This window comes from Ahaetulla prasina, chromosome 10 (genome assembly GCF_028640845.1).
Source record: "Ahaetulla prasina isolate Xishuangbanna chromosome 10, ASM2864084v1, whole genome shotgun sequence".
NCBI classification, from domain to species: Eukaryota; Metazoa; Chordata; class Lepidosauria; order Squamata; family Colubridae; genus Ahaetulla; species Ahaetulla prasina.
The window spans coordinates 7928073-7949974 of NC_080548.1; the positions used below are offsets into that span (position 1 = coordinate 7928073).

Genomic DNA, 21902 nt, shown 5'->3' on the forward strand with positions numbered 1-21902 from the left:
ATCATCTAACTTGCCCCATATACTGTAGGTGCTTGCAGGCTGAGCAAGTGACCAGACCCACCTTCGCATTCTGGCTGAGTGCCACTCCATGATCCGTTGGCTTGACACATTCTCTGCAGTGAGCCCCGGAGCGTGTAACCCGGCTCACAGCTAAACCAGACCGTGCTGTTCACACTTAATTCGTTTTCACCATGCCGGATACCATGGGAAGGGATTCCTGGGTCACCACAAAGTCCCCGGATGCTTCCTGCCAAAGGAAAGCAGAGGTTCTGTCATTGGAGCAAGCAATGCTAGCCCTCATTTCTCCTCTACTGCACTGCAGTAAACGGGACTGACCTAGAGTGCAATTTACCATTTGCTCGGATAGAGAAATTGATGGAAGACTGAAAGGAACTGGAGTCAAAGAAACCAGAAAAATACAATTTTGGGGATTGAGAAGAAGGAAAACGGGTTTTCAGATGTTGGAAGAATAGGGAGAAGCACAGCAATCAAGACACCCACATCAGGAAAAGGGGCTCATCTGGGGCTTTTAAAAATAGAGAGGTTTTACATTTCTGGAGAGTGATTGCTCAGGCAGGCATCTGCATATTCTTTTAAAAAAGTAAAAGTTCCCCTCACACATATGTGCTAGTTGTTCCCAACTCTAGGGGGCAGTGCTCATCTCTGTTTCAAAGCCAAAGAGCCAGCGCTGTCCAAAGACATCTCTGTGGTCATGTGGCCGGCATGACTCAACATCAAAGGCGCATGGAATGCTGTTACCTTCCCACCAAAGGTGGTCCCTATTTTTCTATTTGCATTTTTTTTTACGTGCTTTCGAACTGCTAGGTTGGCCGAAGCTGGGACAAGTAACGGGAGCTCACCCGTTTACGCGGTACTAGGGATTCGAACAGTGGTGGGATTCAAATTTTTTTACTACTGGTTCTGTGGGCGTGGCATGGCTTGGTGGGCATGGCTTGGTGGGCATGGCAGGGGAAGGATACTGTAAAATCTCCATTCCCTCCCAATCAGCTGGGACTCAGGAGGCAGAGAATAGATGGGGATGGGGCCAGTTAGAGGTGGTCTTTACCGGTTCTCCAAACTACCCCAAATTTCCGCTACCAGTTCTCCAGAACTGGTCAGAACCTGCTGAATACCACCTCTGGGTTCAAGCCGCTGAACTGCTGAACTTTTGATCGATAAGCTCAACCTCTTAGCCACCGAACCACCATGTACCTTCATATTCTTTATTCATATTCATATTCTGCATATTCTTTAGTGTAACAAAATATGGGTAGTCCTCCATGTACAACCATTGGTTAGTGACCATTGGAAATTATGACAATATTGAAAAGTGTGACTTATGAGCAGTCATTGCATTTGTGACTGTTGCAGCCTCCCAATAGTCACATGATCAAAATTTGGTTACTCAGCAACTGGCATGTATTTTATGGCAGTTGCAGTATCCTGGGATCACCATTTGCGACTTCCCAGGGGGGCTTCCGATATGCCAAGTCAAAGAGGAAGCTGGATTTACTGAATGACCATTACAAAAATGGTCGTAAAATTGGATGTGATTGATCACATCGCTTAATGATTGAGGTTTCAATCCCAACTGTGGTCATATTTATTTATTTTATTTATTTATTTATTGTTTATATTTATATACCGCCCTATCTCCCAAAGGACTCAGGGCGGTTTACAGGCATTTAAAAAACAAAAAATACAATAAATACAATTCTAAAAACAATTAAAAAACTTATTCAAAAGCTTTAATTAAAAATATAAAAATTAAAACCCAAGATAAAACCCACAAACTAAAATCTAACTCAGTCCTGCGCAATTAAATAGATATGTTTTAAGCTCATCGGAAGGTCCAAGGTCCGAAGGTCCAGCTGGCGAAGTCCTGGGGCAGTTCATTCCAGAGGTGGGAGCCCCACAGAGAAGGCTTCGCCTGGGCGTGCCAGGCGACATTGCCTCGCTGACGGCACCCTGAGGAGTCCCTCTCTGTGAGAGCGCACGGTCGGTGAGAGGTATTCGGTAGCAGCAGGCGGTCCCGTAGATAACCCGGCCCTATGCCATGGGCGCTTTAAAGGTGGTCACCAAAACCTTGAAGCGCACCCGGAAGGCCACAGGCAGCCAGTGCAGTCTGCGCAGGATGGGTGTTATACGGGAGCCACGAGGGGCTCCATCTATCACCCGCGCAGCCGCATTCTGGACTAACTGCAGCCTCCGGATGCCCTTCAAGGGGAGCCCCATGTAGAGCATTGCAGTAATCCAGGCGAGACGTCACGAGTGCGTGGGTGACCGTGCATAGGGCATCCCGGTCCAGAAAGGCGCAACTGGCGTACCAGGCGAACCTGGTAGCTCTCCTGGAGCGGCCGTCAAATGATCTTCTAGAGACAGCCGTTCATCCAGGAGGGCGCCTAAGTTGCGAACCCTCTCCATCGGGGCCACTGACTCGCCACCGATGGTCAGCAGCGGTTAGCTGACTGTGCGGGATGCGGCATCCACAGCCACTCTGTCTTGGCGGGATTGAGCTTGAGCCTGTTTCTCCCCATCCAGACCCGTCGGCCTCCAGACACCGGGACAGCACTTGATAACCGTTGGGGTGGTCCGGTGTAGTACAGCTGGGTGTCATCCGCATACAGCTGGTACTTCACACGAAACCACTGATGATCTCACCCAGCGGCTTCATGTAGATGTTAAACAGAAGGCGAGAGGATCGACCCTGCGGCACCCCACAAGTGAGGCGCCTCGGGCCGACCTCTGCCCCTGTCAACACCGACTGCGACCGGTCGGAGAGATAGGAGGAGAACCACCGATAAACGGTGCCTCCCACTCCCAATCCTCCAACCGCGCAGCAGGATACCATGGTCGATGGTATCGAAAGCCGCTGAGAGGTCTAATAGGACCAGGGCAGAGGAACAACCCCTATCCCTGGCCCTCCAGAGATCATCCTGCTTGACCAAAGCCGTCTCCGTGCTGTAACCGGGCCGGAAACCGGACTGGAACAGGTCTAGATAGACAGTTTCATCCAGGTGTAAGGGAAACTGATATGCCACCATACTCTCTACAACCTTCGCATGGCGGGTTGGAGACCGGACGATAATTACCTAAAACAGCCGGGTCCAGGGAAGGCTTTGAGGAGGGCCTCACCACCGCCTCTTTCAAGGCGGCGGAAGACACCCTCCACCAAAGAAGCGATCGTAATCGCCTGGAGCCAGCCTCGTGTCACCTCCCGAGTGGCCAGCACCAGCCAGGAGGGGCACGGGTCCAGTAAACACGTGGTGGCATTCAGCCTACCCAACAACCTGTCCATGTCCTCGGGAGCCACAGGGTCAAACTCATCCCAAACAATATCGCCAAGACCACCCTCGAGCATCTCACCGCGTCACGCAATCTTGGTCCAGACCATCCCGAAGCTGATCGATTTTATCGTATAGATAACCGTTAAACTCCTCAGCACGTCCCTGCAACGGGTCATCCCGCTCCCCCTGATGTAGGAGGGAGCGAGTCACCCGGAACAGGGCGGCTGGGCGGTTATCTGCCGATGCAATGAGGGAGGCGTAGCTCGCCTCGCTTCCTCAATGCCACTAGGTAAGTCCTAGTATAGGACTTCACTAGTGTCGATCAGCTTCGAACGGCTAGACCTCCAGGAACTCTCTAGGCGTCTTCTCCGCGCTTCATCCTCTCAGCTCCTCGGAGAACCAAGGAGCCGGTTGGGACCTGCGCGGGTCAGAGGCGCAAAGGCACGACACGGTCTAAGGCCCCGCGCGGCCCGTTCCCAGGCCGCAACAAGTTCCTCAACCGAGCCGTGAGCCAGACCCTCAGGAAATGGCCCAAGCTCCGTCCGGAACCCATCCGGGTCCATCAGGCGCCTGGGGCGGAACCAGCGTGTCGGCTCCGTCTCCCTGCGGTGGTGAATGGCGGTCAGAAAGTCCAGGCGAAGAAGAGAGTGATCTGACCATGACAAAGGTTCAGTGACTATTTCCTTTAAGTCCAGATCTCTCAACCACTGACCAGAGAAAATCAGGTCCAGAGTGCCACCCCAATGTGAGTAGGGCCATCAACTACTTGGGTCAGGTCCAAGGCCGTCATGGAAGCCATGAACTCCCGAGCTGCCGTCGATGGCGAGCGGAAGATGGCAAGTTAAAGTCCCCATGACTAAAAGTCTGGGGTCTCAACTGCCACCCCAGCAAGCACCTCCAGGAGCTCGGGCAGGGCAGCTGTCACGCAGCAAGGAGCCAGTGCGACCAGCAAGCCCATCTGACATCTATGACCCCATCTCACAAGAGGATTCACACCGCAATCTGAGGTACAGTGGTCTCCTCGGCTCCAGACTCTCTCTAATCACAACCGCCACCCCACCACCCCTACCCTGGCCCTCGGCTGATGGAATGCCCGAAACCCGCGGGCACATTTGAACAAGGGCACGCCTTCTGTGCCCAACCAGGTCTCTGTAACGCCCATAAGGTCATGGCACCCCTGGATAAGATCGTAAATCAGGGGCCTTATTGACCACGGACCGTCGTTGCACAACATCAGCCAAGACCAGGGCTCTGAGGGTCCTGACCATCCGAGGCAGGAGAAGTTTGAGGGCTCGGGACGCGCGATCGCCTGCAAACATCGAGCACGCGTCCCCATAACACGATATGAGCCCCCACTTCCGCCATATCTGCCCCTCCCCCTTACCGTGGAAATAGCACCACCCTCAACCGATGGAACACAAACACCCCCCGTGACCCTCGGACCTATTAACTTACCGCCACGAGCATGCGCAGGAACTGGATCCCCACCCGACGGGTTTCCCCCAACACCCGCCCTTTCCCTCCCACCCCTTAAGAATGCCCTATCTAAAAACCCCCGAAGGCTCTTCCTCTTCGCATGCCACCTCTGTGGCTCCTCATAGGTTTGAGGAGTACTGTAATGTGCATTGATAATGTGTGTGCTTTCCCTTTATGTTGGTTCTGAGTGTGCTATGAAGAGCACAAGTGGTGGACTGTAAACACGCCACTCTGAGTCATGTACCCGGGAGGGAGGGAGGCTTAGAATGGAGCAAATAGCAGCACTGCGAGATGCAAACCATATGCGTCTCTCATAGGGATGAATGGGGTCATTTTGGGGGGAATATGATTCTCGGCAATCCAAAGTCAGTCTCCACCCATCTTTTCCGTTGTCTCACCACACCAAATTTCATCTTGTTCTGTTCAGGATTTTGAAACTTTTGAAAGTTATCCCAGAGATGAGAGATAGACTAAACATCTAGTAAAGGTAAAGGTAAAGGTTCCCCTTGCACATACGTGCTAGTCTAGTCGTTCCTGACTCTAGGGGGCAGTGCTCATCTCCGTTTCAAAGCCGAAGACCCAGCACTGTCCGAAGACGTCTCCGTGGTAATGTGGCCGGCATGACTCAACGCCAAAGGCGCATGGAATGCTGTTACCTTCCCACCAAAGGTGCTCCCTATTTTTTCTACTTGCATTTTTATGTGCTTTCGAAACTGCTAGGTTGGCAGAAGCTGGGACTAGTAACAGAAGCTCACCCCGTTACAAGGCAGCACTAGGGATTCAAACCGCCGAACTGCTGACCTTTCGATCAACAAGCTCAGCTGTCTTAGCCCCTGAGCCACCGTGTCTCTTAATATAATACACATCTAACTTTGTTCAAATATTCCATTGGGTTAGTAACAAGATAAGAGACCTGAAGATGACTACTCATCCTTATATCTATATCTATTTCATTGATCTATATCAAAAGGACCATTTCTCAGGAATTTAAGAACAGTTTGGTCTAGTACAGAGGTTCCCAATCTTTTTCGCCCGCGGCTCCCCCGGAAATCCGACCTGCAACTGCGCATGCGCACCAGACGCTGTGCTCCCCGGAAATCCGACCTGCAACTGCGCATGCACACGCCCCAGAAATGGCGCATCAGCGCCCGGACCCAGCGGGCGCAGATATTCCATGGCGCTCTATGATCAGCGATCGGCTCCTGGGAGCAGGCCTCTATTTGGAATCACTGGTCGAGTAATTAAGACAGTAGGCTAGAAGCCAGGAAGGAGACTGTGAGCTCTAGTCTCTCTTTAGCCATGAAAGCCGATTGGTGACTTGGGGGCTAATCATCAGGAAGTGGTGAGCTAGTTCCATCTTGACATGAAAGCCGGCTGGGTGACTTTGGGCCAGTTCCACTCGCTCAGCTCAATTCACCTCACAGGGTTGTGATGAGGAAAGTGGGAGTAAGGTGTGTTGGATAAGTACCACCTTGACTTAATTATAAAAATAATAAAGGCAGGACATAAATATATAAATAAAAAAATTTGGAACCTAAGGATGCTCATTGTCTATTTAATACTTTTCCATTCCATCACTGGGAACAAATCTAGGCAGCAATTTAAAAATATTAAGCAGCAATTTTTTTTTAAAAAAAATGGGAATTAAAAGCAAGGATGTAGATTTAACAAAGTACTGAAGCCACCAACTGATTTTGGACCAAAGCAAACGAACAAACAAATAAATAAATAACAATCTAAAGAATAACATTGTTCATTGTTCATTGTTAACATCTTCCTTTGGCCAACTCATCTGTTACCTTTTGGGTTACTCCTAGTCCAGGCTCTGTTGACATTCTATACTGAGTCCTTCATTCAGACTGTGGACCCTTCTCCATCTCTGTTTCTGCGCTTTTGTGGAAAGTACGTCACTACAGAAATATGGCATCAGTGGTTCAAGCAACAAATCTATCTAAAACAATCTCTTGAGTAACCCTTGGGACAATTCCAAGCAGATGTACACAGCAACTGCTAACCCTGTTTACATCTTTTTTCCTTTGGTTTGGCTTGCCAATTCTGGTCTTTTTCAAACTGGAAATTACAAGGTGCTTCAAGGCCACCTGTTAGCTTTGTAGAAACAGAGGTGCCGGCTTTGTCCGGAACAGAAAAATGCTCCAATGATCCAGTAAGTCATTTCGTCTACTGTCAAAGTGTGTGTGCAAGGGAGCCATTTTGAAGCAGTGATTTGACAGCTGGAATTGTGCCTGCTCTTTTACTCATGTGGTGACCATCTGTTCTTGCTTCTTTTCACCAATCAGGGTTTTTTTGTTTTTGTTTTTTAAATGCAGCTCTCCAAAACACGTCTGGTGCATAGCTTGTGTGGGAGACACAATTTTTTAAAATCTTTTTTTGGACATGTATGGAATTGAGCTATACCAGCACCAGCAATGGGCCATATATATTTTTTTCCCTCCAAACCAACTTTGCAAATCATTTTTCTGACTGAATATCTAGTGAAAACTTTTTTAAAAAAATCTTCTTTATGAAAATATTTTCTTATAAACAAAGGAGGAACTACACCTTCAAGTTTTTAATGGGTAAGTGCTAGCATCAAAATTTGGTGCAAACTTAACTAGATCCCAACCCCACTGTGAACCTCTCCACATCACATGCAGAATTATTTACTTATTCAACAGTAGAAAATCTTTCAATTTCAAGTTCCTTAATTGCAGTCCAAAGAGAACTGAGTATCTGGCAAATTTATTGTTTCATTGAAAATGCATGTCATGAAACTACAAAAGCTAATTTTGCTCTCCAAAGAATTCAGGCAAGAGACAAGAGATGGGACAGATCAGGCAAGGGTCATGTCAGGGCAGAGAACACACAGAATCAGAATTGGGATTATTTTATGTTTTTAGGTACACCTATTCTGGAGTTTAGGTATCTTTAGAAGGTGTTCAACTAGGGTTGAAATCCATTTTTTTCCCTACTGGTTCTGTGGGCGTGGCTTGTTGGGCATGGCAGGGGAAGGATACTGCAAAATAATATAATAATAACAACAGAGTTGGAAGAGACCTTGGAGGCCTTCTAGTCCAACCCCCTGCCCAGGCAGGAAACCCTACACCATCTCAGACAGATGGTTATCCAACATTTTCTTAAAAATTTCCAATGTTGGAGCATTCACAACTTCTGCAGGCAAGTCATTGCACTTATTAATTGTTCTAACTGTCAGGAAATTTCTCCTTAGTTCTAAGTTGCTTCTTTCCTTGATCAGTTTCCATCCATTACTTCTTGTTCTACCCTCAGGTGCTTTGGAGAACAGCCCGACTCCCTTTTCTTTGTGGCAACTGCTGAGATATTGGAACACTGCTATCATGTCTCCCCTAGTCCTTCTTTTTATTAAACTAGATATACCCAGTTCCTGCAACCGTTCTTCATATGTTCTAGCCTCCAGTCCCCTAATCATCTTTGTTGCTCTTTGCACTCTTTCTAGAGTCTCAGAAATCTCCATTCCCTCCCCTCCTCGGGGAAGGATATTGCAAAATCTCCATTCCCACCCCACTCTGGGGCCAGCCAGAGGTGGTATTTGACGGTTCTCCAAACTATTCAAAATTTCTGCTCTCCAGAACCTGTTAGAACCTGATGGATTTCACCCCTGTGCTCAACACACCACACTCTCCATAGCAGTTGCATGGCACAACATTGAGTCTGTCATCTGCACCTCTATAACTGTCTGGTTTGGTTCTGCAACCCAACAAGATAGACACAGACTTCAGAGGATAATTAGAACTGCAGAAAAAACAACCAACCTGCTTTCCACTGAAGACCTGTATACTGCACGAGTCAAAAAGAGGGCTGTGAAAGTATTTACAGACCCCTCACATCCTGGACATAAACTGTTTCAATTCCTACCCTCAAAACGACGCTATAGAGCACTGCACACCAGAACAACACCAGAACAACTAGACACAAGTTTTTTCCTAAATGCCATCACTCTGCTAAACAAATAATTCCCTCAACACTGTCAAATTATTCACTAAGTCTTCATTACTATTAATCTTCTCATCGTTCCTATCACCCATCTCCTCCCACTTATGACTGTAACCTTGTTGCTGGTATCCTTACAATTTATATTGACTGTTTCCTAATATGATTTGATTGCTTATTTGTTCCCTATGACTATCATTAAGTGTTGTACCTTATGATTCTTGACAAATGTATCTTTTCTTTTATGAACACTGAGAGCGTATGCACCAAGACAAATTCCTTGTGTGTCCAATCACACTTGGCCAATAAAGAATTCTATTCTATTCTATTCTATTCTATTCTATTCTATTCTATTCTATTCTATTCTATTCTATGCAGAGACATCAGTTTTGGGGAGAGAAGGACTACCTTCCGAGATAAAATATCACTGAACCTTAAATATGAGGAGAAGGTAAAAATGGATGCTGTCTATTCTCTTCAGGCATTGTTTTTTTTCCAAGCATCATCAAGAAAAAAAATGGATTAGATATTGATGCAGATAAGCTCTTGACCTGATTCTAATCGAGGCTCTCCTGAAAATATTATGAATCCTAGTCATATTATTCCAAGAGCTTTAAGTCCTTCAAAGCTGTACCATGTATACAATATGAGAGGCTAACAAAAGCCTTGCTGGATCAAACTAAGGAAACTTCCTTGTTCTTTGATTCACATATTGGGGATATCCACATGGTAGACACAATAACCTTTGAAGGAGAAACGTCCTTCTACACTTGTCTTCTCCAATTTTTAAACCCAACTGTTAACATAGCTGTGCTGTTTGAGGGTTAACAGAAGTGACACCTGATCCATTGGAAAAGCTTAAATTTTTTTTAATTATTTTTTTTACATTTATACCCTGCCCTTCTCCGAAGACTCAGGGCGGCTTACAATGTATAAGGCAATAGTCTCATTCTATTTGTATATTTTTTTTACAAAGTCAACTTATTGCCCCCCCAACAATCTGGGTCCTCATTTTACCTACCTTATAAAGGGTGGAAGGCTGAGTCAACCTTGGGCCGGGCTCGAACCTGCAGTAATTGCAGGCTCTGTGTTCTAATAACAGGCTTCTCTACTGCCTGAGCTATCCCGGCCCTTTGGGGATGGATGAAGACTCTCCTTTAAAAATGTAACAGACATAATCCAGCAATTTCTACTATAATCTGTTTTCTCCTAAACTATGTAGTGTGCTTTGTATATACTGAAATTATGTGTCCTGCATAAATTATGAATCAGTCCTATAGTGAAATCTTCTGCCCTCTAATTTGTAAGATTGCCTGCCAGCAACTTTCAGTTAATTAAAATATGGACTTTAGCTGTTTGTTTGTTCTTGAATGTGTCACTGAAAAGTTGAGATTTATAACTGTACCTGGTATAAAATCTGACAGAGATCAGGAAAAGGCATAAGTTATTGAAGGTCTTCCCAGAAGTTACCACAAGTGGACCTAGACCTTTTTCAAAGCATGGTTTCCTTGAAATCCAGATTGTTTTATACAACCTTATTGAGCGATGCTACTTAAAGATATGAGAATAAATCAACCCATATGCGCCAACCTTGTTAGCCACCTCTTACTGCTAAGTTTTCTTACCTGAGCAATGAGGCAGAGAGCCACTCCAACGCCCATCAAGCTGACACGTGCGGGTGGAATTGCCAATCAAATTCCTGCTTTCTTGGCATTTGTAGCGTACTACCGCCCCAACGGTGTGGACATCACCCAAGATCTGGGCATAGGGTGGGGATCCAGGATGGCCACAGGAGACCACTGAAAGAAAGGAGCACCAAGTTTTCAATTCAACTGGAATGTAAAGTCCTATTACATTCATTCATCCATCCATCCATCCATCCATCCATCCATCCATCCATCCATTCTCTCTCTTTCCCTCTCTCTCCATCCGCTTTCTATATTGTCACAATTGTATTGCTTGTGGCCTTTGACACATCAGTCAAAGGCCACATTCTAAAAAGAGGGAAGGGGGATGCATGACAAAGAAGCAGGTGAAATAGAAATGAAATTTAATTTCATGCTACTAATTAATTAAACCAATTATACCTTTTTAATTTTTTAGGATATTGTGTGTTCTAGTAAAAATTATACTTACAAAGTTTTGGGCACATGTATATATGTATGTAATGTAATGTATGTATGTATGTATGTATATTTTAATGGAGGATACAGACAGACACCCCTACTTTATCATTTTAGCACACATATTCAAGTGGAAAAAAGAACACTCTTAACAGCAAAAGCCATTTGGAAACAGAGCCAAAAAATCTTCTCTTGCCCAACAGGATCCTTCCAATTCAGTTTAATTTGTTTTAAACTGCAACAAATCTGTGCAATCTGCACACAAGAGATTTCACATTGTAACCACATCAGTGCTGAATTTATTTATACACACAGATGGACCTATGCTAGTTGCGTTCCTGGAATTTGAACATCCTGTGGATCAAAAGTATATTTTGGTGGGCCCTGCTGACACTTGTGTTTGGATCCACACATTGCACCAAGTCATGATTTGTTTAACCACAGTTACAATTAGTGAACAAGCCATAATGTGCATATTAAATAAAAAAAAATGATATAGCAGAGGTGGGGACAAAGTTTTATGTTCAGAGGGTTGATTTGAATGAAGGGTGAGTGCTGCAGTTGATGGTGCAAAATGAATACTGACCACTTCATACATGTGACCAAGATTTGGCAGGCTGATTCTTTAGGTTTGCAAATAAAACTAGCACTCTTCTAGCAAGTAGGCCAATGAATAATAACAGGGATATTTATCAGGGTTTGTGTGCCGCTTTGAATTTGATTCCAAAAAATTGCTTTAGAATGTGTGAGGATATGATCTGTCTGCAATACTTTCAACCTGCTACATCAGGGGTATCCAACCTTGGCAACTTTAAGACTTTTGGACTTCAACCGCCAGAATTCCCCAGCCAACTCTGGGACTTGAAGCCCACAGGTCTTGAGGCTACACCTCTGTGCCACATCTTTTCTTGCATTACTTGGCTAACCTCCACAACCGCCCTGTGAACCTGGTTAAAGAGGCAACTGCTTTGAAGAGTAGCAAACAGCCTTCATGTTTGTCAGATCATTAGATCTCAAACAATGCAGATTCCTATTTTTTTTCATGGTGAACAAATGATCAGATTCTCCCTGATGCACTTATCTATGCTCTACTGAGCTGTTATGGGCTACATATCTGAAATGGTTCAGAAGTCTAAGCTACTTGAAAAGCAATATTTCTTCATCTGCTTCCACAAAGACTGGTATCTGAGCTGAGGGTTTTGTTGTTGTTGATGTTGTTTCTCTTTAACCAAATCTTAGTCTTCACCATCCCAATATCTTTTCACAATGCTTAAAAAATTTGAGCAGAAGGCATGAAATATATTCTTAGTAAGAAAAAAAAAGACTGCTACACAGGAAAAGCATTTGCAAAGCAACATGCTTTTCATCTTTTAATATTCTGTCAATGAGCTCCAAGTTAAGTCCGTGAGAAAACTGTGAAAGAGATGGTCTGAAAAGGAATACTTAAGAACTCAAATATAATTTAAGAACAGATATCCCACATTACATGTAAACAGAGAACTTGCAACAGTGACAGCACTTCTAAAGATTAACAATTTCCTACATGCCCCATTTCTCTAAAAACAAATTCACTCATACTAGTAGATAATTTTAACTAGAAATGCCCAAAATGGAGAAATAACATCTTTTGTATTCCTCTTCACAGTGACATTGTCATACACAAAATGCCTTTTAACAATATGCAACTGTCAGCCACTTCCATTCATCCTTCCTCCCTGAGCCAATTAGACAGGAATGGGAATTGCCTGTTCACTGCTCTTCTTGACTAATATGGAGCGAACTGCTGAAACGGTCTTGCGGGCACTCTATAGACAGGATCCTGTAATGAAGTTGTGACCTCAAGCAATGGGTGCCTTCAGTTTTATACTGTCAAAAATGAGGAACTGAAACAAAGAATATTGTATATAGAACCATTCTGGGAGACCTCAACTCATTTCTAAACTATACCATGGTAGCCTGAAAGAGAAGTGGGTTTTAGCATTGTTGCCCTGATGATAAAGCAACCAAGAGATCTCCGTCAATGACATGTCTTCCATTTCATAACATTAGCAGAAGCATTGTGTGCACAATTTAGCTCCAAAATCTAGTAATAAAACTTAGGCCATTCTCAAGCATCCTGAAAATCATGCAAAAATAATGGTAGAATAGAAGCTTCTTTTGTTTGAGGGGGGAGGGGAATGAGAAAATGCAAGGCAGACTTTAATATGGCACAAGCATTTAAATGAGTGAGAAGCTTGTTCTTGAAAAGTGAACCAGTCTCTCCACAAGGAAGCCTTCAGGAATATGAGTTTTGGTGGGGAAGCATGTTCTCCCTATGTGTCCTCAACTGTTCTGACCTAGGCTTCCTTAGAAAGTATAAAGCACAATTTAGTCCTGCAAAACTGTTTTTATTTATACACACAGATGGACCTATGCTAGTTGCGTTCCTGGAATTTGAACATCCTGTGGATCAAAAGTATATTTTGGTGGGCCCTGCTGACACTTGTGATTGGATCCACACATTGCACCAAGTCATGATTTGTTTAACCACAGTTACAATTAGTGAACAAGCCATAATGTGCATATTAAATAAAAAAAATTGATATAGCAGAGGTGGGGACAAAGTTTTATGTTCAGAAGGTAGATTTGAATGAAGGGTGAGTGCTGCAGTTGATGGTGCAAAATGAATACTGACCACTTCATACATGTGACCAAGATTTGGCAGGCTGATTCTTTAGGTTTGCAAATAAAACTAGCACTTTTCTAGCAAGTAGGCCAATGAATAATAACAGGGATATTTATCAGGGTTTGTGTGCCGCTTTGAATTTGATTCCAAAAAATTGCTTTAGAATGTGTGAGGATGTGATCTGTCTGCGATACTTTCAACCTGCTACATCAGGGGTATCCAACCTTGGCAACTTTAAGACTTTTGGACTTCAACCGCCAGAATTCCCCTACTCTGGAAGTTGAAATCCACACAACCTAAACCTGGCAAAGTTGAGAAGCACTGCTTTAGAGCAAAGACCCAACCAATGAGAGATGCTAAAGAACTTTGGTTGTTCTTGAAAGAAGTTGACTGGGATTGGATCTGGCTGGCTGGGGAATTCTGGGAGTTGAAGTCCATAATCTTAAAGTTGCCAAGGTTGAGAAGCACTGCCCTAACTTAACAATCAAAGTAATTTGCTTAACATCCATGACAAAAAAAAAGTTATAAAGTCAGATATGACTCACTTAACAACTGCCTTGCTTAGCAATGGACATTCTGGTCCCAGCTGTGGTTGAACATAGAGGAAGACCTATAATTCCTTGTTCTCCTGGAAGTCTTCATCTGGGGACAAGACAATGCTTCCTACTCTGTTCCAAGCACTATTATGTTGTGCAGTAATTCCTGTCTAAAACTAATTTCCACACGCAGGGCAAGGCCAAACTTGGCACAGAGTCATGAACAGAATTTCCAAATCTTGAATCGGCCAGATGAACTAATTGCTTCCTGCAAAAGCTCACGTCCCGTTCACTCTTTTTTATGTCCATCCTGAAGTGATGTCCACTCGAGATAAATTCTTAGAATAGCGCCAGTGCCATAATGACAACTATATAAGCTTACTTGTACAACAGTACCCTAATTACAGCAAAATGGGCTTATTGTATCAATTTCCATGGTGGCAAGATGAAATGCCAACAATGCAGGGAAAACAGACTGTGCTGAAAAAATTAAATTAAAAAGACATTTGCTCCTTTAATTGCTTTAAGAGAAGAAAAGAGAGGCGGAGCACTTAAACTAAACTACCTTGTACTTTAAATGTGCAAAATCTGGACCTTCCACATCTTTGATTATAGTCATCACCATCATTTTTATTTTTATTTTTTACTCATCCCTATAGACTTCCTGTGGTGGTGGTGTCTATATTGCTTTCATGGTTTTTTTCTGCAGGAGATCTGTTGAGCTCTCTAATCCTTTTTAATGCAGTATTCCTCCCATGGGGGAAATATTGGAAAGAGAAAGTAGAAGTGGACATCACCAGTACTTTCAGATCTTTTGAACTCTGCTGACTGACTGGTGGGTTATTTACTCATTCTAAATGCTCAAAAAGCCATGATTGCCTGTCAAAATGCCACAACTTGGTTAACAATGAAGTCCAGGAGATTCCTTAGATCTCAGATATTTGGCATTCAGTAATTCAGTCACCTCTGATTCTTTGGGGCTCAATGGCATCATTTTACCAGGACTGTCTGCCAATAACTGCTCCTTTGTGTCTTGTAAGATCATGGATGTGTCATCAGTGATATTGTCAACCTGTCTCCTCTTGTCATTTTTTATTATTATATTTTTCCAAGCTTTGTGTTCCGGCACACTGCAAAGCACTATTTTAAACACATTGCACAAGACTCTACATTTAGCTAATTGAAACATTAAACCCTTGTTTTTCTCAAAATGTCCTGCTTTTTATGTCTTATGGGAGGGGCCAATCATGTCCAAGCTTTACTCCCAAATCGACCCTGTTTTCTTAATTGTTCTTGTCATCTGGCAGCTCTGCGGATGCGCACACTGGGAACAGGCTCCAGCTGTTCTTCTGCCTCGCTGTCGGACGCTGGAGGCTGTACATAACTATCAGATGGTCTTGGCCCCCTCTCTGCCTCCAAAGCAGAGCCCTCATCTGAACTTTCCCCAGCCCCCAGGACTGGCCCAAGTTCCTTCCCAACCTCCTCATTGTCCAACTCTGCTGCCAGCTTTGCTGGCTGCCGGCAGGCCACAACATCAACAGTTTGATTAGTCCTAATAGGTTGAAATTACCGCTTGTTGAAAATAGTGTGTCCTCATTATCATGTATCCATCCCTGGATGGAGGGGATTGCTGCCTGGGGAATTCTGGGAGCTGAAGTCCACACATCTTAAAGTTGCCAAACTTAAGGTTGAGAAAGAAGCATTGCTTTAGAGCTGTGTTTTTCAATCTTTGTAGGTTTAAGATGTATGAATTTCAACTTCCAGAATTCCCCTACTACCTTCTGGAAGTTGAAATCCACACAACCTAAACCTGGCAAAGTTGAGAAGCACTGCTTTAGAGCAAAGACCCAACCAATGAGAGATGCTAAAGAACTTTGGTTGTTCTTGAAAGAAGTTGACTGGGATTGGATCTGGCTGGCTGGGGAATTCTGGGAGTTGAAGTCCATAATCTTAAAGTTGCCAAGGTTGAGAAGCACTGCCCTAACTTAACAATCAAAGTAATTTGCTTAACATCCATGACAAAAAAAAAGTTATAAAGTCAGATATGACTCACTTAACAACTGCCTTGCTTAGCAATGGACATTCTGGTCCCAGCTGTGGTTGAACATAGAGGAAGACCTATAATTCCTTGTTCTCCTGGAAGTCTTCATCTGGGGACAAGACAATGCTTCCTACTCTGTTCCAAGCACTATTATGTTGTGCAGTAATTCCTGTCTAAAACTAATTTCCACTGATTTTCTCTCATACCACTCAGCAGAAACATCCAAACTTACTTCAATATATTGTGTCTATGATCTATGATTCATCAAAAGCTGGACCAGGGGGGTGTCTAAACCAGGAATAAGTTAAAAATATGATGATGGAAGTTTCCACCACATAAACGGAGTTCTCTCCCCATTTTGTACATGCCCCCTCTATGATGCATGAAAAAGAAGCCAAATCTTTGATTATAGTCATCACCATCATTTTTATTTTTATTTTTTACTCATCCCTATAGACTTCCTGTGGTGGTGGTGTCTATATTGCTTTCATGGTTTTTTTCTGCAGGAGATCTGTTGAGCTCTCTAATCCTTTTTAATGCAGTATTCCTCCCATGGGGGAAATATTGGAAAGAGAAAGTAGAAGTGGACATCACCAGTACTTTCAGATCTTTTGAACTCTACTGACTGACTGGTGGGTTATTTACTCATTCTAAATGCTCAAAAAGCCATGATTGCCTATCAAAATGCCACAACTTGGTTAACAATGAAGTCCAGGAGATTCCTTAGATCTCAGATATTTGGCATTCAGTAATTCAGTCACCTCTGATTCTTTGGGGCTCAATGGCATCATTTTACCAGGACTGTCTGCCAATAACTGCTCCTTTGTGTCTTGTAAGATCATGGATGTGTCATCAGTGATATTGTCAACCTGTCTCCTCTTGTCATTTTTTATTATTATATTTTTCCAAGCTTTGTGTTCCGGCACACTGCAAAGCACTATTTTAAACACATTGCACAAGACTCTACATTTAGCTAATTGAAACATTAAACCCTTGTTTTTCTCAAAATGTCCTGCTTTTTTATGTCCATCCTGAAGTGATGTCCACTCGAGATAAATTCTTAGAATAGCGCCAGTGCCATAATGACAACTATATAAGCTTACTTGTACAACAGTACCCTAATTACAGCAAAATGGGCTTATTGTATCAATTTCCATGGTGGCAAGATGAAATGCCAACAATGCAGGGAAAACAGACTGTGCTGAAAAAATTAAATTAAAAAGACATTTGCTCCTTTAATTGCTTTAAGAGAAGGAAAGAGAGGCGGAGCACTTAAACTAAACTACCTTGTACTTTAAATGTGCAAAATCTGGACCTTCCACATCTTGATAAATATAAGGCTGATATCTTCCCTTGAGCTGTAACATTTCTCTGGAAGTCATTAGTCATATTAATTAGCAGACTGACGGTGTGACCAATATCTACCCTTAGAGAAACTCTTCTATTTAGGCCGATATTCTGTCTTGAATTATTCCCTAAACCTCCTAAGGATGCTTGAAGAATTCAGTCTTTGCTAATTGTGTTAAGGGCTGACTTGAGACAGACCGTTTGATGAATATATAAACTGGATTTTAGTTCCACTTTTTTTTAAATTTAAGTGCAGATGAATGTATTCATTTAAAAGGGACAGAATTGTGGATTAAAGACATTGGAAAGAGATAAAGATGAGAAATACAGAAAGGCATTTAACTTTAAATTCATTTTGAGGGGTGTCAATAGCTGCAGGGTTTTAATGCATATACTGGCCCCATTGATATAATTTTCTTCTCTTCCTTGCTTCCCACAGAGGTATAACCATAGCTGGTTTCTGTTTTAGCTGAAACAAATTAGGGAGCTCTGACCCCTCTTCTCCAAATATTGCACTCATTGCATCAAAATAATCTTGTTTGGCTTCCTTTGGGAATTCAAAGATGTATATATGAGGCGTTTCCAAACTTTATACCCACGACCACCATCTATTTATTTATTTATTTATATTTATTTATTTTGTCACAACAATATATATAAGTATCATACAAAAATGGTTATATAGTATATAAACATATATATGAATAAATATTAGGAGGAATAAGCATATATATATATATATATAAGAAGAAGAAAAAGAAAAACAATAGGACAGGAACGGTAGGCACATTTGTGCTCTTATGCACGCCCCTTATGGTCCTCTTAGGAATGGGGTGAGGTCAATATTAGAAAGTTTTTGGTTAAAGCTTTTAGGATTATGGGAAGAGACCACAGAGTCAGGTAAAGTATTCCAAGCACTGATGATTCTGTTACAGAAGTCATATTTTCTGCATTCTAGATTAAAGCGGTTAACATTAAGTTTAAATCTATTGGCCGCTCTTGTATTATTGCAATTAAAGCTGAAGTAGTCTTTAACAGGAAGGACATTACAATAGATGATTCTATGAGTTAAACTTAGGTCTTGTCGAAGGCGACAGAGTTCCAAGTTTTCTAAGCCTAGGATTTCAAGTCTGGTGGGATAAAGTATTTTGTTGTTTTCAGAGGAATGAAGAACTCTTCTTGTAAAATATTTCTGGACACGTTCAATTGTATTGATGTCAGAAATGTAGTGAGGGTTCCAGACAGGCGAGCTGTATTCTACAATTGGTCTAGCAAATGTTTTATATGCTCTGGTTAGTAGTGTAGTGTTTTTGGAAAAGAAAGTGAAGGGAAGGGAGCACTGATAGATTGTGAATGAGTCTTTCATTGAGGTTGAGTGAGGACTTAAACGTGGGTCCCCGGAGACTTCAAAAATACCTTCTGAACTCTTTGAAACTAAAGCAAGCTTGGGAGCTACCAGAATCAGGAATGTTGCTGAACTCTAAGTCCCAGAATTTCTCATCATTGGCCCAGCTTCCTGGGAGTGGCTTCACAAGGTTGGAAGTGGCCCAGGTGGCATGCCTGCCTTCCAAGATGATGAGGTTTCCAGCCACAAAGAGAGGAGATGGATTGCAGCCTAATAATAGAGAGAACGGGAGAACCAGAGGCTGCTAATTGCGTATCTTCTCCCTTGTTTATTAACTCTGAGTTTAGTATCTCTAATGGCTAATGGCTCCTATTTCTCCCTCTCAGAGAGAATGCTAATGATGCTGATGGGGCCAAGCTACCAGCTAAAGCTGTAATAAAATGGAAGCAATCCCCCCTGTCTCCCTCTCTCTCTCTCTCTCTCTCTCTCTCTCTCATGAAATAGGAAAATAAAAGATTCCTGATAAAAAACTGGGGAGTCCCATTAGATGCAGGCAAGCTTTGGGCACAAACCAACAAATCAACAACAATGGGGAATAACAGAAAATCAAAATGATTATTTTGCTATGGTTTCTGTTGAAACTGTCTCCCTTCAGTTTGTGTGCTTCCTTTCTCATTCTTACAATACTCTCTCTCTCTGTGTGTGTGTTTTATTTTGCTCTCAAGGGTATATTTTATTTTATTCATTTATTTTGATTGATCCCTATTTCCCCCACAAACATGCAACACTTATTGTTTTAATCTTGAACTGCTATTTTTCCAAGGTAGGCTACCCCAGAGTTAAATGTTGAATATATCTATTCTGAAGATGGTGGCTGGTTTGCATGATCCTCCAAACATCTCAACTACACACAAATTTGAAAAGCTCAGAGTTCAATGACTCATGTGTTATTATGTTGAGAACAGAGAAATCTAATTGAGAAAGTTGATACAAAATTAAAAATTCCCCTGGGAAATTATCACCTCCATAAATAAATTAGTGGTTAAAGCAGTGGACTAGAAAGCTCCTCTTAAGAGTCTGGAGGGCTGGCATAAGCTGTGAAGTTCCTCTTTCCCCTTGTTTATGGGGCTAAGAAGATGGGCAGGGGGAAGCCATTACAATCCCAAAACAGCCTGCAAAGCATACATGCCCTTTGCAAACTGAATGGAAATCAAAGCAATAGGAAAGGAAGGAACTTACAATGACAGACAGGGAGCAGGCGGTCCCAAATGCCATCACCCTGGCAGGTAAGCACATGGGTGCCCAGTAAATAATATCCATGGTTGCATTGATAAGAGACAGTTGTTCCAAAACTGTATCTGTGAGGCCCACTTGGTTGCACTTGACGGACACTGTTGTCCAGGTGTCCAGGATCAGTACAATTTACAACTGCAAGCAAATCACAGAAGATAAAAAGAATATTAACAACAAAAAGTGAAAAAGTGTTACGGAGAAGGAAAAGAATCTCACTTTTTCCCTTCCATTTTTGAAAATAACATGGGAGGATAGTAGATCAAATCAAGGGTATCTGTGGGTGTAAACAAAAAGATAGTGGCTGCAAGCTGAAGGCACAACTGAAATGCCACCTCTTTTTCATACATATCATCCATGTGACACACATCAAAAGGGGGTGGGGCTCTAATTATGTGGTTGTAGTAGTCATCCTGACTTTTTAAACCCTTCCCATCAATGCCACTGGATCAAATCCTAGTGTTCTACCATTTGGTTCTCGTCTGTGATGGAATGTAGTCTGGATTCCCAGGAGGAAGAGGCTGCATCCCAGAGGAGCTAAATGGGGTAACAATTAGACAGTTTGTGCGGGAGGAGGAAAATTAAGACAGTTCCTCCCTAGAAATACTCAGAGTATATCCTTAGTGATGCAAGTAGTAGCTTTAGTTTGCGAGATTTCTGTCTAATGGTGAGGAACAATAAAGGAAACTACTTGGAAGGACCTCAGTATGTCTTTCTTGGTTTTCAGAATTTGACATTCTGAAAAGGGAGAAAGAGAAGGAGAGGGGAAGAGGAAGAGGAACAGAGAGCATGTGTCTGTGTGTTTGTTAAAATGAATTACTCAAGTGCTGGCTGTATCAATCCTAGTCTAGCAAAAACAAGACATTCTTTGCAACCCAGAAGAATTTAGAAATCAAAATTCAGTTGAGATTTTTAAGCAAGAATCCAACGGCGTCTCATCCAGTTGGGTGATTTGCCCATAGTAACTGCAACTGTATTTATGTATTGCTATCGTGCATATACTCTGAAATTGTGAATTTCTTTTGGTCCTTCCAATTTATTTAATGCTGAGGTTTAAATATTTATTGTAATATGGTGCTCAGAATGCACTAGGCGTTCTTGGCAAAAGATATGCTCCATTTGAGTGGGAGGTTCATCTTTTCCTCTGCTCTTCTGTTTTTTGCATATTTCCCCCGTTTTCATTTGTTCATAGAAAAGGTGCTATCAGGAGAAGGCTCTAAACCTTTTTATATAAAAGGTAAAGGTAAAGGAATCCTTGTGAATTTTCCTCCACTAGTCATTGCTGACTATAGGGAGCAGCGCTCACCTCTGTTTCAAGACCATTGAGCCAGCACTATCCAAAGACATTTCCGCAGTCACATGGCCAGTATGATATCATAGAGTGCTGTTACCTTCCCGCAGAAGTGGTACCTATTTATCTACTCACATTTGCATGCTTTTGTACTGACAAGCCCAGCATCTTAACTGCTGAGCCACTGTGTCATGTAGCAGGATATGAATGAGTAGAAATTGTTGTGAAGAATGGAGTTCTTGGTGCTCTCTGAGTTCAATTCAGAGCTACATATATTATCTTCTATTGTACTGAAGAGAGGTGGTTGGTTGACTAGAGCTCACTGAAGAAGCAAAACTAAGCAATACTCTAGGTGCTTTATGCCTTCCACTGCACTCATTTAAATAATGATTGAAACATTATAATTATGTATTTTGGACACGCTTCATACACTTTGTTTCTGTTTTTATGGATTTACAGTTTTTGCCATTTTATCATGATTGTGAGCCACCCAGAATTGTAATTTAAGATGGGTAGCCATGCAAATCTTTTAAAT

The 21902-nt window shown here is 42.7% G+C and overlaps 1 protein-coding gene across 1 annotated transcript in view; it reads right to left on the bottom strand.

Annotated features, from left to right (window-relative positions):
- CSMD2 (CUB and Sushi multiple domains 2) overlaps positions 1 to 21902 on the bottom strand; it is a 795888-nt gene that overhangs the window by 37601 nt on the left and 736385 nt on the right. The window contains exons 55-57 of the mRNA XM_058195470.1: positions 20026 to 20214; positions 10355 to 10528; positions 62 to 247 (exon numbers count right to left, since the gene is read on the bottom strand). Coding sequence (XP_058051453.1) covers positions 62 to 247; positions 10355 to 10528; positions 20026 to 20214 — 549 coding nt within the window. The remainder of the gene's footprint in view (positions 1 to 61; positions 248 to 10354; positions 10529 to 20025; positions 20215 to 21902) is intronic.